At 44.3% G+C, this 20,275-nt stretch overlaps 5 protein-coding genes across 5 annotated transcripts; 3 read left to right on the top strand and 2 right to left on the bottom strand.

Moving 5' to 3' along the window:
• Positions 1-939: 939 nt before the first annotated feature.
• On the bottom strand, positions 940-4,765 carry EAE97_000602 (uncharacterized protein). Its single transcript, XM_038871112.1, has 5 exons — positions 3,898-4,765; positions 3,716-3,843; positions 3,551-3,668; positions 3,200-3,493; positions 940-3,137 (listed from the first exon to the last, which is right to left on the bottom strand). Exons 1-5 carry the CDS (start codon positions 4,713-4,715, stop codon positions 2,873-2,875), a joined length of 1,623 nt encoding a protein of 540 aa, XP_038738473.1. The 5' UTR covers positions 4,716-4,765; the 3' UTR covers positions 940-2,872.
• Positions 4,766-7,450: 2,685 nt separating this feature from the next.
• EAE97_000601 (uncharacterized protein) lies at positions 7,451-11,289 on the top strand. The gene is made up of 2 exons (XM_038871111.1): positions 7,451-9,853; positions 9,913-11,289. Exons 1-2 carry the CDS (start codon positions 7,597-7,599, stop codon positions 10,011-10,013), a joined length of 2,358 nt encoding a protein of 785 aa, XP_038738472.1. The 5' UTR covers positions 7,451-7,596; the 3' UTR covers positions 10,014-11,289.
• A 2,309-nt stretch (positions 11,290-13,598) lies between these two features.
• On the top strand, positions 13,599-14,655 carry EAE97_000600 (uncharacterized protein; the record flags this gene model as incomplete). Its single annotated transcript, XM_038871110.1, has 3 exons — positions 13,599-13,805; positions 13,932-14,147; positions 14,204-14,655. Exons 1-3 carry the CDS (start codon positions 13,784-13,786, stop codon positions 14,653-14,655), a joined length of 690 nt encoding a protein of 229 aa, XP_038738471.1. The 5' UTR covers positions 13,599-13,783.
• Positions 14,656-15,269: 614 nt separating this feature from the next.
• Positions 15,270-17,646, top strand: EAE97_000599 (uncharacterized protein; the record flags this gene model as incomplete). The annotated part of the gene is made up of 2 exons (XM_038871109.1): positions 15,270-16,337; positions 16,396-17,646. The coding sequence occupies 2 exons, from the start codon at positions 15,270-15,272 to the stop codon at positions 17,644-17,646; spliced, it is 2,319 nt and encodes a 772-aa protein (XP_038738470.1).
• A 1,027-nt stretch (positions 17,647-18,673) lies between these two features.
• Positions 18,674-20,005, bottom strand: EAE97_000598 (uncharacterized protein; the record flags this gene model as incomplete). Its single annotated transcript, XM_038871108.1, has 4 exons — positions 18,674-19,570; positions 19,643-19,789; positions 19,896-19,939; positions 19,999-20,005. 4 exons carry the CDS (start codon positions 20,003-20,005, stop codon positions 18,674-18,676), a joined length of 1,095 nt encoding a protein of 364 aa, XP_038738469.1.
• Between the last annotated feature and the right edge of the window lie 270 nt (positions 20,006-20,275).

Genomic DNA, 20,275 nt, shown 5'->3' with positions numbered 1-20,275 from the left:
ATCTCCGTTCTGAGAAACGTCTGCAGATATTGAAATTGTCGATGCAGCGGGGTGGCAAAAAGAGCTCGCGAGATACCTTGTCCCACTGATCCGGACAAAATATGGGAACATGCCATTGCCATGGGGTTGAGTAAAAAGTTTGCGGACCGCGAGCAGAGAGAAAGAGCCAAGAGTCAATGGATACTGTAGTACCATGGATGGATGGCAAAAAAGATGAGTAAATCTTCAGCAATTACGGACTTTTTCCCAGAGAGATCCGCTGGGTTGGCCACTAATGCACAGAAATCGATGGCATTACAAAAGTACCATGGGTCCAGATGCAAGAAAAACGTCAATATTGCTCGCTAGGTCAGGGACATAATCCTCCAGATATTCATCTAATTGTACCTATCATCTACCGATACATTGAGATGGAATCCTTTGACCCCAAAATGGCTTGTGCTTTCCTTAAAATGGTGCCATTGAGTGCTTGTTGATAACACATGTGGAAAGAGTGAAGGCGTTTCCTGTTCTCGGGATATGTCTCTATTGCCCCGCACTACCACGGTACATTTGGGGTTGTAAAGGAGAGACGAGAGAAAGAGAGAAGGAGATCGCAACAAGCAGCGCGATTGACGCGGAATGACTGGAGTACGGCTTGACACGAAGTCGGTGAGCCTTCAGTGCATGAACAGTGGCTGGAATTGACCGGCCTTCATCATCGAGTATTGTGCTTCAATATTTGTGATAGTTGATTCGCGAAGGGATCAAAAAAAGATGCGAGGCAAAAATCAGCCAGGTCTACTACTAACCGTAAACAAGGTTGTGGTGCGTATGCTTGATGAGTTGGCAGTGCGCTTGACATCTCGATAGTAATGATTATATGCCGTTGAAATTGAAAATGGTATAACGGTAAAGTATATTAAGCAAAGCGTGAAGATACCGTAGATCTAGAAGTTAACGAGTCGCTGGTCGGATGTACTCTTGATGTATGAAGTGTGTAGACGACTCTAGAGTTTTGAGGTTGGAAGGAATAAGTTTGGGAACATTATTCGTTGATGGTTCGTGGAAATAAAAGCTTTTCCCCTTGATCCCTCCATGGAACAATCAAACACCGAGAATGTCAAACTACACAAACAACCTTATGCAGCACAAAGTACGATAAATAATCTGCTCAATCGTACTATCTTTCGAAATATCCAGAATTACCAGCTTCCTCTTTGGCTCACTATTTTCATTTATTTAGCAAGATTATGGGAAGGACCGTCGCACCGTCCCGTTCTGAAGATTCGACCGTTACATTGACCGGGTACTTGGGGGACATCTTTCACAATTGAGCCGTTGGCAGACTTCCCATTGCAATCGAGCGAGCATATGTACCAAGTAAGAATCCTGCAGATTTCCAATCGCCATTGATCATACCGAGAATCCTACCGTTTGGTACGAATGCAAGCTCGGGGACATTAGAATACGGCCGTGACAAGTTGATCTGACATGAAAGAAGATGCATCGAGATTTTAATCGTTCCAATTTGCATCGTCTACAAGTTCAACTTCCTCTCGTTTAACCCAGACCTAGCTTCCGTTCTGTTGACCAAGATAGGTGGCGAGTCGGAAGAAATTGCTCTAGAGGGAAGTAATTGATTCGTAAATAAGCGATGTGGGTATATGATACAAAAAAAGTACAAGACAGTGGAAATAGCCTGCATGTTGCAGCTCTTGCAGTTCTATGCAACTAGCGAGTAAGTGAAGGGGTTCTCTCTTTCTCCTCTTGCGACGGAGAGGGGAAATCATCCTGTACCTAGCTCGCCTAGGTACTTTAAGCAACGAAGTGGAATCAAAACGCATGTGCGGACAACAATTACTGGAGCTGGAACTTCTACATACAGTATCTAAAGTACAGATCAACAATAGTATCTATCTCCGAAGCTCCCCCAAAGTCGGGAACCCTCTCAGATCCTGGATCCATTGACACCGGTACCATGATACGACATGTCCTCAAAAGTCCAACACAACAACACACACAACACACACTTCACATGGTCGACCCAACATGTATCGTGTTGCCATATCCACTCCTCACTTGTACAAGAATAACAAAATAGTTGGTGGTACCTTGCGGTGAGCTCATGACGATTCAATGAGACCGAAAACAGTTGGTAGAACCCGAGAGAACCGACCAATCTTCAATGTGGGGGGGATGACCTCGACCACCAGTTTTCCATTCGATCTTCTTGTTATCCCGATAAATTGGCGAACCATGAGAAAAGAACTTCCCCAAAGCATCCTCTCTCGGTCTCCACTTTCCCACCAGTCTAGCGAAAATCTACTCGGTATCAAAACGGAATAAAACGCGAAGGGAGACCTTCATGCACTTCATGCAACTTACCTAGGAGCTACAGTACCTAGCAATATAGTCTCTTTATGATCTATCATATGGATTTCATGTGAAGAGAGATTAACAAATCCTTCGTTCTTTTCCGGAACTGAACGAGCAGTTCAGTACGACGTATCTCGTAACTGCCACCTATATTGCCATTGGGCTTAATGTATCTCACAAACGCCGCTTGCTTTTAAATCAACGCAATTTTTCCAGTCACGTTCAAATTTTGACCCTGTTGGCAACAAAGAAGGAAGGACAACGATCAGGCCATTGTTAAGCTCAGCCACCGAGAAAATGGAAGATCTAATTGGCCGGCTGGTCTTAACTAACGCATCGTTGAATATGTCTCGCGGGTAAATAGATTATGTACATCACGTGATACACAAAGCCCACCCCGGTCGCCGGCGAAGTGTGAAACTGGCGCCATCTATATGTGCAGATTTTTCATCCCTTAAATACCAGTCCCGAGCCAATGTAAACTCAGCCCATATATTCAGAATGTTGGTACGTTTTAAAAGGTCCCTTTTGAAGCGAAGTATGCCCGTGTCTCCTCAGCAACGCCTTCTGGTATCACGAAAACCGGGTGGAGAGTCCCCACCCTATCCTCTTCATCATATATCTGTGTTGTCTCAACATAAGGCTCGGCCGTCCATTGATACGGTGAAACGAGCGTTCCACTCGATTCCGTTTTCTGTGCAGACGTGTTGAAATGCCACTTATGCTGTGCGGAACTAAGACCTGCCAAAACATAGCATGTGTGATACGAATCAGAGCGACTATAATAGAAGATCAGCATTCATGTGGAGCGGAAAAGAAAAGATCGGCTCTTCATGCTTACTGGCTGGGCTTATCCCTCAATCCACCCCGATTTCCTGTATCCTGACAACAGCAGAGGATATACCTGATCAAACCGTCGCGGCTGTAGAGATTTACCGAATCTGGATTCGAAGATGGCCCTGTTTGAGTTTGCTGCGTTGGACCTTCAAGGCACGCTTCTAATAGAGGCCAGCATCCTCCAACCCAATGGGAGTAGCACCCGTCAACTAACTTATTCGTGCGACCTGAGAAGCCGCCTTCCGGCGCATATTGACGTGCTGATAGCCATGAAATAAAGCCGGGTACGTCAAGATACCTAGATATGTGTTAGCATAGTGATTCGTGGATGATTAGATATGCAGTTTTAACCTACTGAGGTATCGTGATGTGTGGTTCACCTAAGATGCACAAACAGCCTAATGCTAAGAACGCATACGCGCCATGGGCTTCGACATTAGGTCGAGCACCTATACCGCCCTCAAATGTTTGACCTATTCTATTAGCACAAGTTTTAATTTCTTCTTTGTTTTGAACATACATCTTGAGATCCATTCCGGAAGTCCATCGATGAAAGTAGTATAGTTTGATGATCTCGCGGGAGCATCTTGGGGAAGATCGAGAGGTAAACTCAGGAGTGTAATAAGAATCAGAGCACAATATGCACCACTTTGAAAAATATCAGTTACCCGTCGTTCATTGTCCTACTTCCGGAAGGCTTACCGAATATCTTCCTCGCCACCCACAGCCATTCTAAACCCCCCAGTAGACATCTTCAAGCTACCTAGCCATTTCCACATTGCTTTGCGATCAATGATATCCAAAGCTTCTTGCCCACCTACCATAGAAATTGATAGAATGTTTGCATAGGTAGTGGCCAAATGTGACATCTGACCATTTCCTCCACCAAACCCTCCAGTCGCATTCTGTATGGGTCGACATGTTGAAATGATTTTCTGTCGATATGATGATACATCTTCTCCCAGGGTCGAGAGACCAGCCAATGCCCAGTAGAACATCCATGGTCTGCTTGCATCAGCAGCGACGTATGCCGAGGGCAGCTTTTGTAGATTCTTGTGAAGGAATTGAATGTGCTTTTTTCGATTCAGATGTGGAACCCCATATGGATTATAAGTCAATCCAGCTTCTTTTCCCGAAAGAAAAGGAAGACATTCTTGAATGGTTTGATCTTGAAGATGAGATGTCTGAGTCTGCAACTGATCGTGGAGTAGGGGGTACTCCGTGAAGGCATCGGGAATCATGTTTATAAAAGCCTCTGCTGTGATTGGTCGGGATGAGCCGTAAACAATATCTTCATCAATTTCAGCCTCAATATCTGCTTGGGATGATGAAGATTCTTGTATAATAAAACCAGATGTTTGTCCTTGATTTTCTAGTGAATCATCATATAGAAGCTGATCTAGTTTGCTTGAAGGAGATAGAGATGAAGACTTTTTATTCGAGCCCTTCTTCTCTTCCATTGCACGTCGATTGAACTTCACACTATGGTGAGGCTTCTTTCCTTTGATGATGAAAGTCATGTGGGCTGGATGTTTTTTTGTCTAAGATTCAAGGAATACAATGATCTTCCATTATGATTCGCTATTGGTCTTTACTATTGTTTTACTGATTGATGCTTCGAGGTTGACCAGGTCAGTGCTCGCTTACAAAATTCTTACCACAAGAGCCAAAGAAGGCTCGGAAGGCTACCAAAGTCTGAAATGAAAGTCCATCTTTATCTTGATCAAAAATCCGCATTTGGTTGAATTTGTACCATTATCGATATAGAATTTTTGTATTCAAAAATTCAATGGAAGATGCAATGCAAGCAACGTTCCATACGTCTTCTACGATTGTTCCAAAGATCCAAAATGTAATTCGGTTGCAACACATTTACATTTACATTCGCATTTGCATTTACATTCACGAAATACAAGTTGCCGTAAGGCGAGACTGCAAGCAAGTTAAATCTCTCTGTTTTGATAGTTGGGCTGTCATCCTTCGGCCATTGCCGACCTATGATTACTGGTGGTACAGTGCCATTTTGCCCAAAGCATGTATCTGCAGATGTTGAATGCCAGCCAGGGCTCTAATTCGTTCGGGAGCCTAATCAATCCTACTCCGTTGTGTTCTTTCACTCGTAGCACATCGAGTCCGCATCATAAAGCGCAATGGTGAAGGATGTATGTAACTTGAGGATAGTGGCAAACAGTTGTTGACGGCCCAAAGGAAGTTTGAAGGAAGAGAAAAAGAGATTATCATACATAGAACATGAGATGGCAACTCTTTTCCAACACTGACAAATCTCCAATTTCATAACAAAAGGTTTCACTACTTAACATGGGGCGCGTTATGCGAGGAATACGTCGGCATGCGCTGATTCGCAGAACGTTTTCGGATTGACCAATGAAGAGATCCGAAAGGAAATTCATCCGCTGCAGGCGAGTGGTGTTGAGGCGTTTTGGCATGAATTTCGATATGCAGCTATCGGAGGGATAGGCCGTTCTATTAGAGGATAGGATACGAGGAATTTTTAATCAAAGAAGCCATCGTGGGTTACACTGCTTGGATAACACCTACTCAATCAACACATTTTGTACATGAAAGTAGGTATTGGTGCCAAGTTAATGATGAAATTGCGAAACGATGAGGGGAAGGAGGGGTGGAAATGAGGGGCATAAATGTTAATCGCATATGGCGGCTGTTCGTTGATTGCTTTTTTATCTTATCATACAATCTTCGTACCTGGTGTCTCAGATTTCGTTGGCACGTTGTCAAGGTCCACCAGTAATTCATCTATATGGTGCGAATGTAGACACATATTGTACCAGACAGAATACTTGAGATATTCTCAATCCAAAATTGTTTCGATAGAAGGCATTTGTGAAATGCCGGTAGATATCTAGTTAGATACGGGAGGGTGGTACAAGACGAACGTAAGCAGCATAGCGTTAATCATTGATGAAGATCATCTATTATCACTCCGATAAGAATTGATTGTGCTTGAGCTTGAATTGAGTTTATTGCAGGACGGGATTCCCTGGTTCACTGCTACCTCAATGTTGCATCTCTGACGCCTCCTTCGTGTAGAACTTATGGAAATGAGATAGAAACTTACAGTCGATGTACGGTCAGAATCCTCATTTGATTACCGTACATGTAAGCAAATGAGATGGTGGTCACCATCTTACAATATTCTTCCAGGTCCCATTACCCATACGCAGGATAACTGGCCGATTCACACATTCAAAAGTTCTTGTAGAGTCAGTTCTTGAGGTTTGACAACGCTTGAAACAAAGTTTAGCCCGAATTGGAGTTTTCTGGATTGTGATAGCTCGGATGCTAAGCTCACTCTGCCCTCTCGGGTCTAGGCGAAAGATCTGACATGCCGAAGCCAAAAAGAGAGACGTGCACTCAACAAACGAGGGGATTCTGAAGAAATTTGAGAAAAAACTCCGTAGGGAGAGGCAGAGAGGGTCCAGGGGACCATCTTATCATCTTTGGCGTTGTAGATGTGGGAAAGGGTTTAAAAAAAGTATGTAAAACTCTAATGGTAGGATAGATCCGAAAGATATTGATTGGCAGAGCAACCATTGAGTCAAAATGGAGACCTCAGCCATCTCAATTGGAGATTCAAAAGTCTTTAGTCGGATGTCCAGAACCTTTTCTAGCAATCGCCACTGAAATCATTCGATCTCGTCTACTCCGTCCATGTAGCGTTCGGGAACCCATTTCATGATTTGTTGTTCAGTAGATTTTCATGTACTGTACGGAGTACTATTTATTGACAGGTGTTGTTCTTGACTCAAATTAGTGGTAAGTAGGTAGGGAAAGCCTAGCACCCGCTATTATATAGCCATTGTTTTAGGTACTGCGCCGCTAATTCGAGCATCAATCGTAACTACTCACAGGCTATTTCTCCACTTCCCTAACTTCCAGCCCCTCTTGAAAAATAGAGGGTTAACTTACAGTGGGAGCCCACTAGGTATCAAGCTATTCTGAGTCTTAAGACTCCTTCCAATCACTATTGCTTGTTATTTTCATGGGTGAGCCCTGAAAAATACTCTGTCTTCCAGGGACTTCTCCAAAATCTACCATAGAAATCGAATCCATTGGACACATGACTTCTCTGCTCGCAGTAGTCTCATGCTGCCCCATGCAGTAAGAAGACGCTTGTGGTTCCAGCCGTCACACTTGATTCGGCGAAGGCTTGCCAGTGGGCTCAAAATGGCTGGGGTCGTATAAGTTTGCCGAAATCCCACACCGCTCCTTATGTGGATCCTACCCTCACCCTACGAACTTCTACTACCAATAGGCCACACACCGACTAACATCGTGAGGTTTTCCTCTTCTTCAAAGAGCGGTGTCTTCGACCCTCTTTCTTACAATACTATTGACCATTCCAACAAGTAATCCGCGACAATGAGCTCAAATCTTGACTTCTCGCCAGAAGGTCTATTAGACCTCTCGTACGAGCAACGTGACCCACGATACCAATTTACCAATATGACTACGCGTTCGACTTGGCCACTGCCGTTGGATATGGCCTCAGGAGGATCTGACGACCGACGGGAAACTTCGCCAGGACATAGTGGACACCAACAGTATCAAACCGGACATCATCATAATTCTCCCACATTATTGACAGATTGGCCGATACAACAACAACCACAGCATTTGTCACCCCAGCAACTTTCCCCTCAGCAATTGTCGCAATTTATCCCGGATAACTCGTTGATGGGACCACAATATACATTTGGCAGCCCGTACCAAACCTCACCTCTCGACTATGGCTTACCTGCAACCACACAAGCAGCTCTCGAAGCCAGTCTCCAGATGGAAGCCCCATTCAACGGACTCACACAGACGGTCGAGGCACAGGCGAATCAATGGCAGGATTGGCATGAATTCGAGTATGCGATGAATTTTACCTCAAACCATGGAATCCCAAGTATAGGACGACAAAGCCTGGGAAGCAACTCACCGACGGGTACGTACTTGGAAGTGCTCTCGTTACCCAGTTCGAGTAGCGATCACGGATGGTCGACAGTCGATACGTACCAGGATTTCAACACCTATCAACAAGCGCAAAACCAAGCAATTTTCAACCCTGGACAAACTTTACATTTGCGAAGTCACTCGGATTCGTCGCAATCTGATGGTCACCAATCGATAGATACGTTTGGCAGTTTTGAGGATTTGTCAGGATACCCGTATTCGCCGTACTCACCGGGCTCGGATAGCTATTTGGATGTGACGGGTGGACACAGGAATTGTTTCCACGGCGAAGCACACCACCACAACCACGATATTATCAGTCCCGCCGCGGCCGTTCCCCCGCAGCCCATCCAAGCTCCATCTACGAAATCCACGGCGGCTTCCACAACCTCCAACCGTACCTCCCCATCCAACACCTCATCGCCTCCCGCGAGAAGAAACCCCGCACCTCGCAAGAGCCCCACGGCCAAAGCCACCAAACCGGTCATCCGCCGCACCTCCAACGGAAAGAAGGATGCCCCAACCGAGAAGCGCGTGGGACGGAGACGCGGCCCCTTATTACCAGAGCAGCGCAAACAGGCTAGCGAAATAAGGAAATTGCGAGCCTGTCTCCGCTGTAAATTCTTGAAGAAGACGTGCGATAAGGGCGAGCCTTGTGCGGGATGTCAACCTTCGCACGCTCGTTTGTGGCAGGTGCCGTGTACGCGTATCGATATCAAGGATATTGGTTACTTCATGAAGGACTGGAAGGCAGATTATGAACGTCACGTGGGCAGAGGTGTGTCTGTTTATAATATCAAGGGATTCTCGCAAAAGGAGGAGTTGCTTTGGATTACTCATGGATATGGATTTGCTCTGCCGATTATGGCGAGAGAGGTCTACGTGAGTGATGATAGTTGCTTCAATGTCGACTGGGTTGAGGGTGATCACGAAGAGCCCATCGAGTTTGAAACTCGCACGGAGAGAATGTCTGCTGGTTCTGAAGGTGTCTCGAATGAAGCATTATCTGAGTACCTCGATAAACACATCGATGGGCCTTTTGAAGAATTCATCGATGAGTACTTTGAGGGTACCCCATTCATTACCGAGATCTTGAAGACTGCTCACCGCTACTACATGAAAGAGAAGGTTTCCGTCGTCCGCAAGGCATTGAAACTCGTTCTTGCCTACAACCTCACCTTACACGTTACCATGGTCGAGCAAAGAGGAGACGAGCACCCAATGGAAGGAATCATCGAAGACGAGGACTCTAAATTCAACGGAAAGGTCGTCGCTCCCGTCATGATCAATTTCCAAATCAAATGTGCCCTCGCCGACATGTGGCGTGAGCTTCAAAAGGAGATTCTCGAGGAATTATCCTCGCTATACTCTAGCGTTTACAGTGGCGACAGACTCAAGAACTGGCCTACAATCTTCATGCTTGCATCGATTCTCCTCGCCGTATGGGAAGAAATGCAATTCGATTGCCATTACCGGGTTCCCGACCAAGCAGCCGTCAACAAATTCTGCAACGATATGGAAACCACCCCAGTAGGCGTCATCGTCGGATTGTTCCATGCTATTTCCCAGAAACTCCCTGCGTTTACCGATTGGGAAACGAGAAGACATGGTCAACTCCTCAACAACAACGTAGCTGTCTGCGAAGCCATGACTGAGATGAGAGGTCACGTAACCAAGCATGGTTTGTTCCCCTTTCTCACATCTCCTCTCCAAATCACATAACTAACCTACTCGATCTAGAATCCTACCTCAAAACCCGACCTGACGCCAAATTCGACCGTCGCGATTTCGACTGTCTCTCCAACAAATTCCTCTCCAAACTCGTCATTCGCGCAAATTAATCCTCCTCCTCCATCTATCCCCATTTGCAAATATATAACTTACCTACCTACCTACCGTCTGCTATATAAACCCCTCCCTGTACAAACCTGTTACCCATCTCCGGTTTCCGGTACCAAGATAACGAATTCAATGCTCTTCATGACCACCCATGACATGATATGAAAAAAGAAAACGATTGCAGGAATATGTTTTTCCACCTTTTCTCCTTCTCTCTTTCACAGAGAATGCTAGAAAAAACGAATGAAAAGAATAATTTGTTAATTTCCTATTTTTCTTTTACTATTTTTGTCAACGGCATAGCGTTTTGGTTGTTTTTTGATTTTTTTTCCCTCGGTTTTATTTTCTTCTCCTTTTCTTTTCAATCTTTTATCATCAACATCAACATCCAAGGCAAACAAGCAAAAAGTTTCCTCCACAACCAACTCAACGACCCCCTTAACGAAACAAACGAAACATGTTGATTTTTGTTGTTCCATGCCTATATGTATGTATGGATGTATGTATCTATGTCTGATCAGATTTTCCAGAATTTTTCTCTAAATCTACATCTCATCATTACTTACACACATACATACATACATACATAGAAACATAGAAACACAGCAACAAAATCACCCCCCTTTAACGAAGATCATGGAATTACAAGAACGCTTAACGTTTACATGTCAATGTTTTTATGTTTCTACGGACCCGCTATGTTATTTTTTATTATTCATCATTACTCATTACTCATTATCTATTTATCCATCTATCTCACTGCGTTTCCTTTTCCCAGCCTTCTCACGGAATAAATGGACGGAGAGGTGTTTATTTTATTTTCTTTTTCTTTTTTTTACTCTCATCTTATCTCATGGTCATGGTTTCTCTCAAGCGTTTATTTAAAAGAAGGCAGAAGAAATGATCGAAGTAACTGCCGAAATATGAACCCTATGAAAAGATTATTATTATGGCATGGCGTGCATTGAACTTATTTCTCTCTCGATTTGTTTTTCTCTCTCATTTTTTGTTTATGGAAAGGGGGAAATCAATGCGGCTTGCGATGGGATGGGATGAAAGATGTGCGAAGAGCAATAGCGCGAGCGAGGGGTGTTTTTTTAAGCTGCGAGGGGGAGAGAGAGAGATAGAGTATGGAGAAGGAGGAGGAGGAGGAGGAGGATGTGTATACGAAGTTACTGGTTGCTGGACGCAAGAAAGGCATATTTTTATACATGGGGAGAATCTTCGGGGAGGGAAGGGTCGTAGATAAAAACACCAAAATTTAAAGCCTTTTCACTTGATGAATATTTAAGATTTTTGAAGATGATGATACTTTGATATGCTTGCTGTAGGTATCTTCTGAATATTTAGATGTATACCTAAGATGTTGTGCGTTTTGAAATTCGAAATTTGGATAGATACATGTTTGTGTACCTAGGTTGATTGGTACTTGTTCGTATACTTGTAAAATACCCTCCCTCACTTTGTATAATGAGGACTTACTTAGGGTTATCTTCGGTGATCTCTCGGATGCAAGATGCTGACTGTTGCGTTCTTTTATATGCACGCGGCTATCACCGACCAGGGAAATCGAAAAGATGGAATGAATTAAACTCTGGCTTGTTTCTTGAGAAAGAATTTACATTTATTTCTGCTACTTTTTTCAGTGTGAAGGCGTTGAATGATGAAATCGAGAGGCAAAGAAAGCCACATCTAGAAGTCACGAGACGAAGGAAAATTTGTATACATAGGCCAATCCTTTCAAAAAGAGGTCACATGTTTGAGACTTATCGATGTACGTAGACGTGAGTGGAATAACTGTAGACTTACTCGCATCTTCAATAATACCACCTACAAAATATGTTGAGATTGTTCGTCCTTACCTCTCTCTTCTCAGAAGTGTGGCATCCATCCATTGCCGACTTGCCAGACAGATTTGGAGTTTTTCACTGGCGTCCCAAGGTATTCTCTTCGAAAAGAGTTTGCATCTCCGAGACCTCATCGGGGTTTCTGGTACCAGATACACACATGAAAGGAATCATACGCTCTTTCCCTCTTTGAACCTTGGAAATGGGTCAGCTGCTGACCAAGTGTACCAAGAAAAAGGATTTATTTATGTAGGAGTATGCACAGTGCATAGTGCATAGTGCACACGGTTTCTCTGCTTCTGTATTGCGTTGTCCAATTTATGCACCTGCATTTGGATCCTGGATTGGTCGGTCATGGACAGGCCGACATTGATGGTTGACTGACTGATCCATTTGATTGCAAGAATCAAGGATGTTGATACCATTTTCCATTTTCCATTTTCCATTTTCTTAATCTTTTATCTTTTATCTATTATCGTGATTGGGGTTGGGGTTGGGGTTGGGGTTGGGATTGGGATTGCAATATTGAGCATGGAAATGACGTATCATGAGAGGAAACCCTTTTTATAGATTTTGATGATTGGGAGAGGAAAGTAAAGTTTGGATTATGCGATAACTTGCTGCTACTTGCTAGTGCATTGCGAGATATTCTATGCAGGAGTTTGAAACGGAAAGTGCATCGAATTCTGTACAACTGGCAGTTTTTGGCTGAAAGGTGCAGATTTAAGTTAAACATCAAGCATTGAGACTGAGACTGAGACTAAGACTGAGACCAAGACTGAGAGACGATGAGTAGAAAAGGCAATTATTGGAACTGCAATAGAGACATCTGATGGATGGGGTCCGAGTACGGAGGCGATGGGAGGCGATGAAAGGTAAAAGAAGGAAAAAAGAGAGAGGTTGGAAAAGTCGTTGATGGTTGATTGTTGATTGTTGATGGTTGACGATGTGATAAACGTTGTCCTTTCTATCCATGATTCATTCATCTATTGATTCTCTTCATCGTAAAGCCAAATCCCCGTTGACTGAGACCGAGTTCAGGTAGAAGGCGGGGTTAATGGCAAACTAACCCATTATAGGAAAGGTCTCGAGCCGATAAGGGGAAGTTTGCTCAGTTCTCAAGGTGTTGACGGTGTTGACGGTGTTGACGATTGGAATTTGAGTGTATATTCATCACTTATCACTCTTGGACAATATTATCTAGTAAGTACCAAGAAGATCTTGATGATTATGATTGTGAATGTGAGGAAGCAGTATGATTGATTAAAGGACAATATGGATATGATACTGGGCTTATCTAATAACAACTTATCTAATAATGATCTCTCGACTGTGAAATAATGTACCGGTATTCCGTAGAAAGTACGATGTACACCGTATTGTATTGATTTATAATCATTCATCGACTCCGTACTCGCACGCACCTATTACTACTATTACTACTACTATTCACTCAGGTCCAGATTCCGAGAAGATTCCATTTTCCATTCTCCATCCATTCCAAATCGGTCCAGCCTCGGAAGATTCAGGCGCATTTTCTTTTTCTCTCCGTACGTACCTATTGAATGGAAATCCCTAGAAGGAACGAGTCAACGGTGAGTAAAGAAGGCGAAGGCGCAGCAGTACCTTGATCGGCCAGTCCAGTACCTATGCCTACGCCTACCTATGGACCTGTGATTCATTCACTCATTCTTACTAAACTCTAAAAGGTGGCGTGGCGCTAAGCGATAAGGCAAGTTCAATGCGGTTCCTCCCTTTGAATACCTACTTAAACACTCCATCTCACCCTCAAACATCTCCTTCTTTCTTCCATCATACAACTCCATCAACTCTCTCTTCACCATAACTTCTTTTGATTCTCAATAAATCTTCATCTACAATATCATCTACTTCCATCAAAAGATTAATACTACGAAAACATCATCATGCAGATCTTCGTTAAGACTCGTAAGTTGTCACCTTTCCCGTTTGCCGCCTTCGAGTGGCATCGCCACTTCGCTCCCGGAAACAGCTTCCATCAACAATTTCATCAATAGTTTTATCAAAACATCTGCTAACATGAATCTGCTATAGTCACCGGAAAGACCATCACCCTTGAGGTTGAATCTTCTGATACCATCGACAACGTCAAGGCCAAGATCCAGGATAAGGAGGGAATCCCACCTGACCAACAGCGTTTGATTTTCGCCGGAAAGCAACTTGAGGATGGTCGCACTTTGAGTGATTACAACATCCAAAAGGAGTCCACTCTCCATCTTGTTCTCCGCCTTCGTGGTGGTATGCAAATCTGTAAGTTGATCACCATTGCCATCGAATTACGCCACAGTTTACTAACATCATCACAGTCGTCAAGACCCTGACTGGTAAGACTATTACTCTTGAGGTTGAGTCTTCCGATACCATCGACAATGTCAAGGCCAAGATCCAAGACAAGGAAGGCATTCCTCCCGATCAACAGCGTTTGATTTTTGCCGGTAAACAACTCGAGGACGGTCGTACCCTCTCCGACTACAACATTCAAAAGGAATCAACCTTACATTTGGTCCTTCGTCTTCGTGGTGGTATGCAAATCTTCGTCAAGACCTTGACTGGAAAGACCATTACATTAGAAGTAGAATCGTCAGATACTATTGATAACGTCAAGGCTAAGATCCAAGATAAGGAGGGTATCCCACCCGACCAACAACGATTGATCTTTGCTGGAAAGCAGCTGGAGGACGGCAGAACCCTTTCGGATTACAACATTCAAAAGGAATCCACATTGCACTTGGTGCTCCGTCTTCGTGGTGGTCAATAAATTTTTTTTGATTCGATCTGCACATATAATTTTAGGCGTTTAACGATGACCTGATCCAATGGTGTTATGGGGGCTGGGTTAGCAGGTTCTCATCATAGTGCACTGGCATGTGCCACATTATTGATAGTATTCAATAGTCAAAACTATATTTTTGACATTTAACTGTACACTTTTATGAATGTGATATTGAATAAATGATTGTGATTGTGATTTTAATTAGTATACAAACAGTAGATATCAATGCTTCACTTCCTTATCGTGCATAAAATGGAGTTGGAGATAATGACGGTGTTATGCTCCACCACATCCACCCATGAAGCTAAAGTGATGCGAGGCTGCAGCCGCACAATGAAATTTATACCCCAGAACCTTTCACATCCACAAAACCCTGTGTGCTACAACACCTGCAAAAACTACTTTTTGATACGGATGCAACTCTGACGCGACAAACTATTAACAGTCCATATCTACTCTTCAGGCTTCCAGTTGCCAGACGAAGTTTTTCCAACGAGCAACCCGCGCCACGGTTCCCACAAGCCCCCACCACGAAGCTCTCGCATGACATTCGATTGATGCAGTCGTGAATGAAATTATGAATGGATGAATGAAGAAGTATGCCATCATACTTTTATCATATCAAATTCGAATTGTATCCTTTACCAGATTCGGATCCAGAGAAAGTGAGTAAGAGAGAAAGGGAGAGGGAAGTGTGGGTTCCAGGTGAGGGAACCGATATTTTTGGCTGTACTCCATCATCCACAGGCGGAGCTTGCACCTGGCCGAAACATAAACCTGTTATTTGGGAACAAGGTAGGAGGAGAAAGGGAGGCACTGGGAGCTCGGCAGATTCTGTGCTGGAAGAAAACTCGAGAATCATTATAAAGGGAACTGAGAATCAAATACAGGCGGGCAGTTTGCAGGGTGTCCAGAACGGAGATTCAGGTTCGAGAGTAGCAAAAGGAGGGGTCATTGATTGCGGACCTTCACGGCAGACACGACCTGAAGAGTCGAAAAACCTGATAGTATTGAGCACGACGAAAAATTCGCAATTAGATACCGCACCTCCGAGCGCGAGTTTGGTGGATAAGAAAAGAGATTTGCGAACTTCGAAACGGGATTGGAGGTTTGGGAGGGTTAGGGTTGAAGCATTGGATATGGATGGCGTGAGGGGATATCATCGTAGAGGTCAGGGTAGTCATGGTGGTATTGCCATGAATGCTGGACTAGAGCCGGGTGGTCGAGTTACAAAGGCGAGATTCGAGGAATTACATACTATAGGGGAGAGCGGGTTAGAGTTGAAGAATACAGAGGTGGGATGGGGAGTGGTGCATCTGTATAGGGAGGGGGAGGAAACACCTGGATTGATGGGGGTGGAAGTTTATAACGTAGATACTGCGGCGAATCCCGCAAATGATGCACAAAGTAACGGGTCGAGTGAGTCGGATGGAAAACATAGTGCAGAGGATTGTACACTACTATGCATACCTGCTGTGCCGAGTTACCTTACGCCAAGAGATTTCCTGGGATTTGTGGGAGAGAAGACAATGTATGAGGTGAGCCATTTTAGAATGGTTATGACGGGGAGGATGAACAGGTATATGGTACTTATGAAGTTTAGAGATGGCAATGTGGCAAAGAAATGGAAGGCAGAATGGGATGGTAAGGTCTTTAACAGTATGGAGGTATGTTTTCACTTTAGTAGAAGATATCTTTGTTTAGAGCTGACGATATTCAATATAGCCAGAAACCTGCCATGTCATGTTTATAAAGTCAATCACTTTCCAAACTCCCACCTCCTCCAAATCAAATACAAGTTTTCCAGAACTATCCCACGATCCTTTTACACCAGCTCCAATGCAAAATAACCTTAAACCTTTCCCTCCCCCAACTCCAAATCTCGTCGAACTTCCTACCTGTCCTGTCTGCCTCGAAAGAATGGACGATACAACGGGCCTCTTTACAATTCTCTGTCAACATGTCTTTCACTGTGCATGTCTTGAAAAGTGGCGTGGCACAGGCTGTCCCGTTTGTCGACATACCAATCCCTCACTAGCAATCGCTTCTCAGCAGTCTACCACACCCTATGACCCCGACAATCCACCGTTTGGAAGTGGTGAAGCATCGCTATGTAGTATTTGCGATTGCACAGATGATCTCTGGATCTGTCTCATATGTGGAAACGTCGGATGCGGGCGCTACAAAGGTGGGCATGCCAAAGAACACTGGAAAGATTCGGCGCATAACTTTGCCCTGGAAATAGAAACCCAACATGTATGGGATTACGCGGGTGATATCTGGGTTCATCGACTCATTCGCGATAAAGGCGATAATAGTAAAGTCATCGAACTTCCCTCGTCACGTTCTAGGGGTGCACTGGCGCCCGCGGAAGATGTGGATATGGTTCCGCGGGAAAAACTGGAAAATGCAGGATTGGAATTCACGCATCTTTTGACGTCACAGTTGGAGAGTCAGAGGGTTTATTTCGAGGAGTTGGTTAGCAAAGCGGTTGCGAAGGCGAGTGCGGCGAGTGAGAAAGCCAGTCTTGCGAGTCGCGATGCGGAAGTGGCGTTGGGGAGGTTGAGGGAGTTAGAGGAGAAGTATCGGAAGTTGAGTGTGGATACGCTGCCGAGTTTGGAGAGGGAGTTGGAGAGGGAGAAGAGGAAGGCGGAGAAGGCGCAGGAGATTGCGAGGGCGATGGGGAAGAGTTTGAGGGAGGAGAAGAAGGTTTCGGAGGGGTTGATGGAGAGGATTGGGTTTCTGAATGAGGGGGTTAGGAAGAAGGAGGAGGAGATGAGAGGGGTGAGGGAGGAGTGTGAGGAGTTGAGAGAGGCGAATCGAGATTTGATGGTTATGATTAGTGGGCGGGAGAAGATTAGGGAGATGGAGGAGGCGGGGGAGCTGGATGAGGGCGAGGCGGAGGAGGCGGGGGTTAGTGTGGGGGAGAAGGAGGGAGAGAAGAGGAAGAGGGGAAAGGGAAAGGGCAGGAAATAGATATGCGGATGCGGATGCGGGTGCAGATGCGGGTGCAGATATCTTGATGAAAAGAAAAGATTCTATTTCGGCGTAACAAATCATGGTTTGGCGACTGGGTTTTTTGGGTTGGCGCAATTGGGAAACGAGAGGAAAGGAAATGAGGTGCTAGGTATTGTATTGCATTTCTTGCTTGATACATGGGATGAATGACTGCATGAATGAATGAATCAATACAATGTATCTCTACGAGCAGTCAGGTACAGTCAAGTCTATAGGCGAATTAAAAGAAGACACACATATCACATCGTGTATATCTAGTATATCACTTCTATCCATCCAAAAAGTCATGAAAAGAGTCCGTCAAGATGTTATTTATTCTTCCTCCTCTACCATCTACCCATTTCCCCAATTTCTCTCCCTCCCTCCCCACAACACACAATACAAATCACACTACACAATTCAAAACTCACAATTCACAACTCGCAACTCACACCTCTGCACCACACCTTGCTGACAGCTCATTTGCTTCATTTCAATCAACTTTTTATTTCGATGAGAGGAGATATCAATCATATATAGATTTGCATGCCACATTGCAAACCCAATATAACAAGCATCCATACAAACATCCCTACACATACACATACACCATACCCCTCTCGCCAAGAGCAACAAAAAGAACAGAGCAAAACAAGTACCATTGAAATTTGGAAACAGTCTTGGAAAATAAAATGCACATGTTCATCTCTAGAATTTCTTTGGCCCCCAAAAAGAAAAGAAAAAATTGCATGCATCCATAAAAACATGTAATGCGTGACCCTTTTAACCCCCAAAGCCAAAAGCCAAAGCCCGAATTCAATAAGATACGATAGAGAAATGGCAAAAAAACGGCCAGGTAATGAAGTCCATCCATGAATTACTTTACTCCTTCCCTTCCTCGTACCCTCATTTCTTCTCTCCACAACTTTTCATCCAAAAAAAAAGTGTCTCTGACCATCTTTCCTCTACCTCGAATCTGTTACTCGTCCAGCGATCCTTTCCCTCCTTACATAATAATGGCCGGAACGTCAACATTAGCCTTGATGCTCTTATGTGGAAGAATGCTACCTCCGTTTACATAAATCTCATCACCAATCGTAACGTCATCACCCAATACACTGACATTTTCCAAACGTGCCCATTTACCGATAGTAGAGTTCCAGCCTACGATGGTGCTCTTGACCCAAGCATGATCCTTGACTTTGGAGCCCTCGAGGAGAACACAACGTTGTAAACGAACACCATCACCGATAACAACATTGGGACCAATTGTTACGTTAGGACCAATGCGGCAGTTCTTGCCAATCTTGGCAGAAGGATCGATCAAGACATTGCCGCCGTGTACGTATGGGGTGTTTGGTGGAGTAAGGAGCTTGGAGCCCTTCTTGGTAAGGGAGGAGAGGTAAAGACAAGTTCCAGAGAGGAAATCCTTGGGTTGCCCAACATCCATCCAGAATCCTTCCAAGTCGAAAGAGTGCAATTGACCATCGGCGCAAATGGCAGGGAAAGTCTCTTGTTCAATGGAGGTTGGGCGGAGGTCGATGCGCTTAAGGACACTTGGGTTCAAGATGTAGATACCCGCGTTAATGCGGTTTCCAACGAATTCGACGGGCTTCTCTACGAATCGATCGATTCTGGATGCGTGGTTTGGCTTATGAACAACGACACCATATTTGGATGGTTCTTCAACCTTGGTTACGACAATGGTACCTTCATCACCGTGTTTCTTGTGGAAAGCAGCCAAATCTGCGAAAGGGTATTCGCAGATGACATCCGAGTTAAGAACGAAGAAAGGAGCATCATCCTTTCCGAGAATTTCCTCTGCGAGCTTAAGTGGACCGGCTGTACCTAATGGTTCGGATTCGATGGAGAATGTAATCTTAACGTTGAATCTTTCTTCGTACTATATGTGCCTGCATTAATTTCTGCGGTGTAACCCATGAATTGTTTTCTGGGTGGTAGGAGTGAATCATACCTCAGCCAAATACTTTTCCATGACCTCTGGACGATAATTTACGGCCAACACAATATCTGTAACCCCAGCTTCTGCCAAGGCTTCAACTTGATGCAAAATCATGCGCTTGTTACCGAATTCGACTAAAGGTTTTGGGAGGGTAAGAGTCTATGGGTAACAGTCAGTTGATGGGTGTCTTTTGAAAGCTTTGTAGGTTGTGCGAAGGGCGCCATGAAGATTTCGAATATCGTATCATGGCATTGGGAGAACGTACGAGTGGGCGAAGACGGGTGCCAAAGCCACCGACAAGAATGAGAGCTGTGTGAATATGTTAGCGATACCTTTCCAAACGGTCTGCGAATGCGGAAACAGCTTACCCTTCATTTTGATAGTTTGTGAGAAGTGAAATGTGTAGAAAGGTTGTATGTATTTCTCGTTCTACCCCACAGTGTAAGAGGATAAGAACAAGTGTCGAGAAGGTCTAAATTGAGTTGGATGTTGATCACCACGTCTACTTAATGGAAGATGGTGAATGTTGAGGTGTCCTTGTGAATTGGATATGCTCAAGCACGATTGGAATTGTGAAGGGGAAAAGAAGATGTAGATGGTAGAATTAAAATTGATTCGACATAGAGATCAACGAATGTAGGTGAT

Source organism: Botrytis byssoidea (genome assembly GCF_014898295.1).
Source record: "Botrytis byssoidea strain MUCL 94 chromosome Unknown BBYS_001, whole genome shotgun sequence".
NCBI lineage: Eukaryota > Fungi > Ascomycota > Leotiomycetes > Helotiales > Sclerotiniaceae > Botrytis > Botrytis byssoidea.
Note: the sequence above shows the minus strand (reverse complement) of the source record. Positions and strands in the feature narration are given on the sequence as shown.

Coding starts and splice junctions, on each gene's coding strand:
- EAE97_000602 (XM_038871112.1), bottom strand. CDS start 4,715: ATGACTTTCATCATCAAAGGAAAGAAGCCTCACCATAGTGTGAAGTTC. Junction 3,844..3,897: donor GGTGGCGAGGAAGATATTCG/GTAAGCCTTCCG, acceptor TATTTTTCAAAG/TGGTGCATATTGTGCTCTGA. Junction 3,138..3,199: donor TTGAGGGATAAGCCCAGCCA/GTAAGCATGAAG, acceptor CTTCTATTATAG/TCGCTCTGATTCGTATCACA.
- EAE97_000601 (XM_038871111.1), top strand. CDS start 7,597: ATGAGCTCAAATCTTGACTTCTCGCCAGAAGGTCTATTAGACCTCTCG. Junction 9,854..9,912: donor AGGTCACGTAACCAAGCATG/GTTTGTTCCCCT, acceptor TACTCGATCTAG/AATCCTACCTCAAAACCCGA.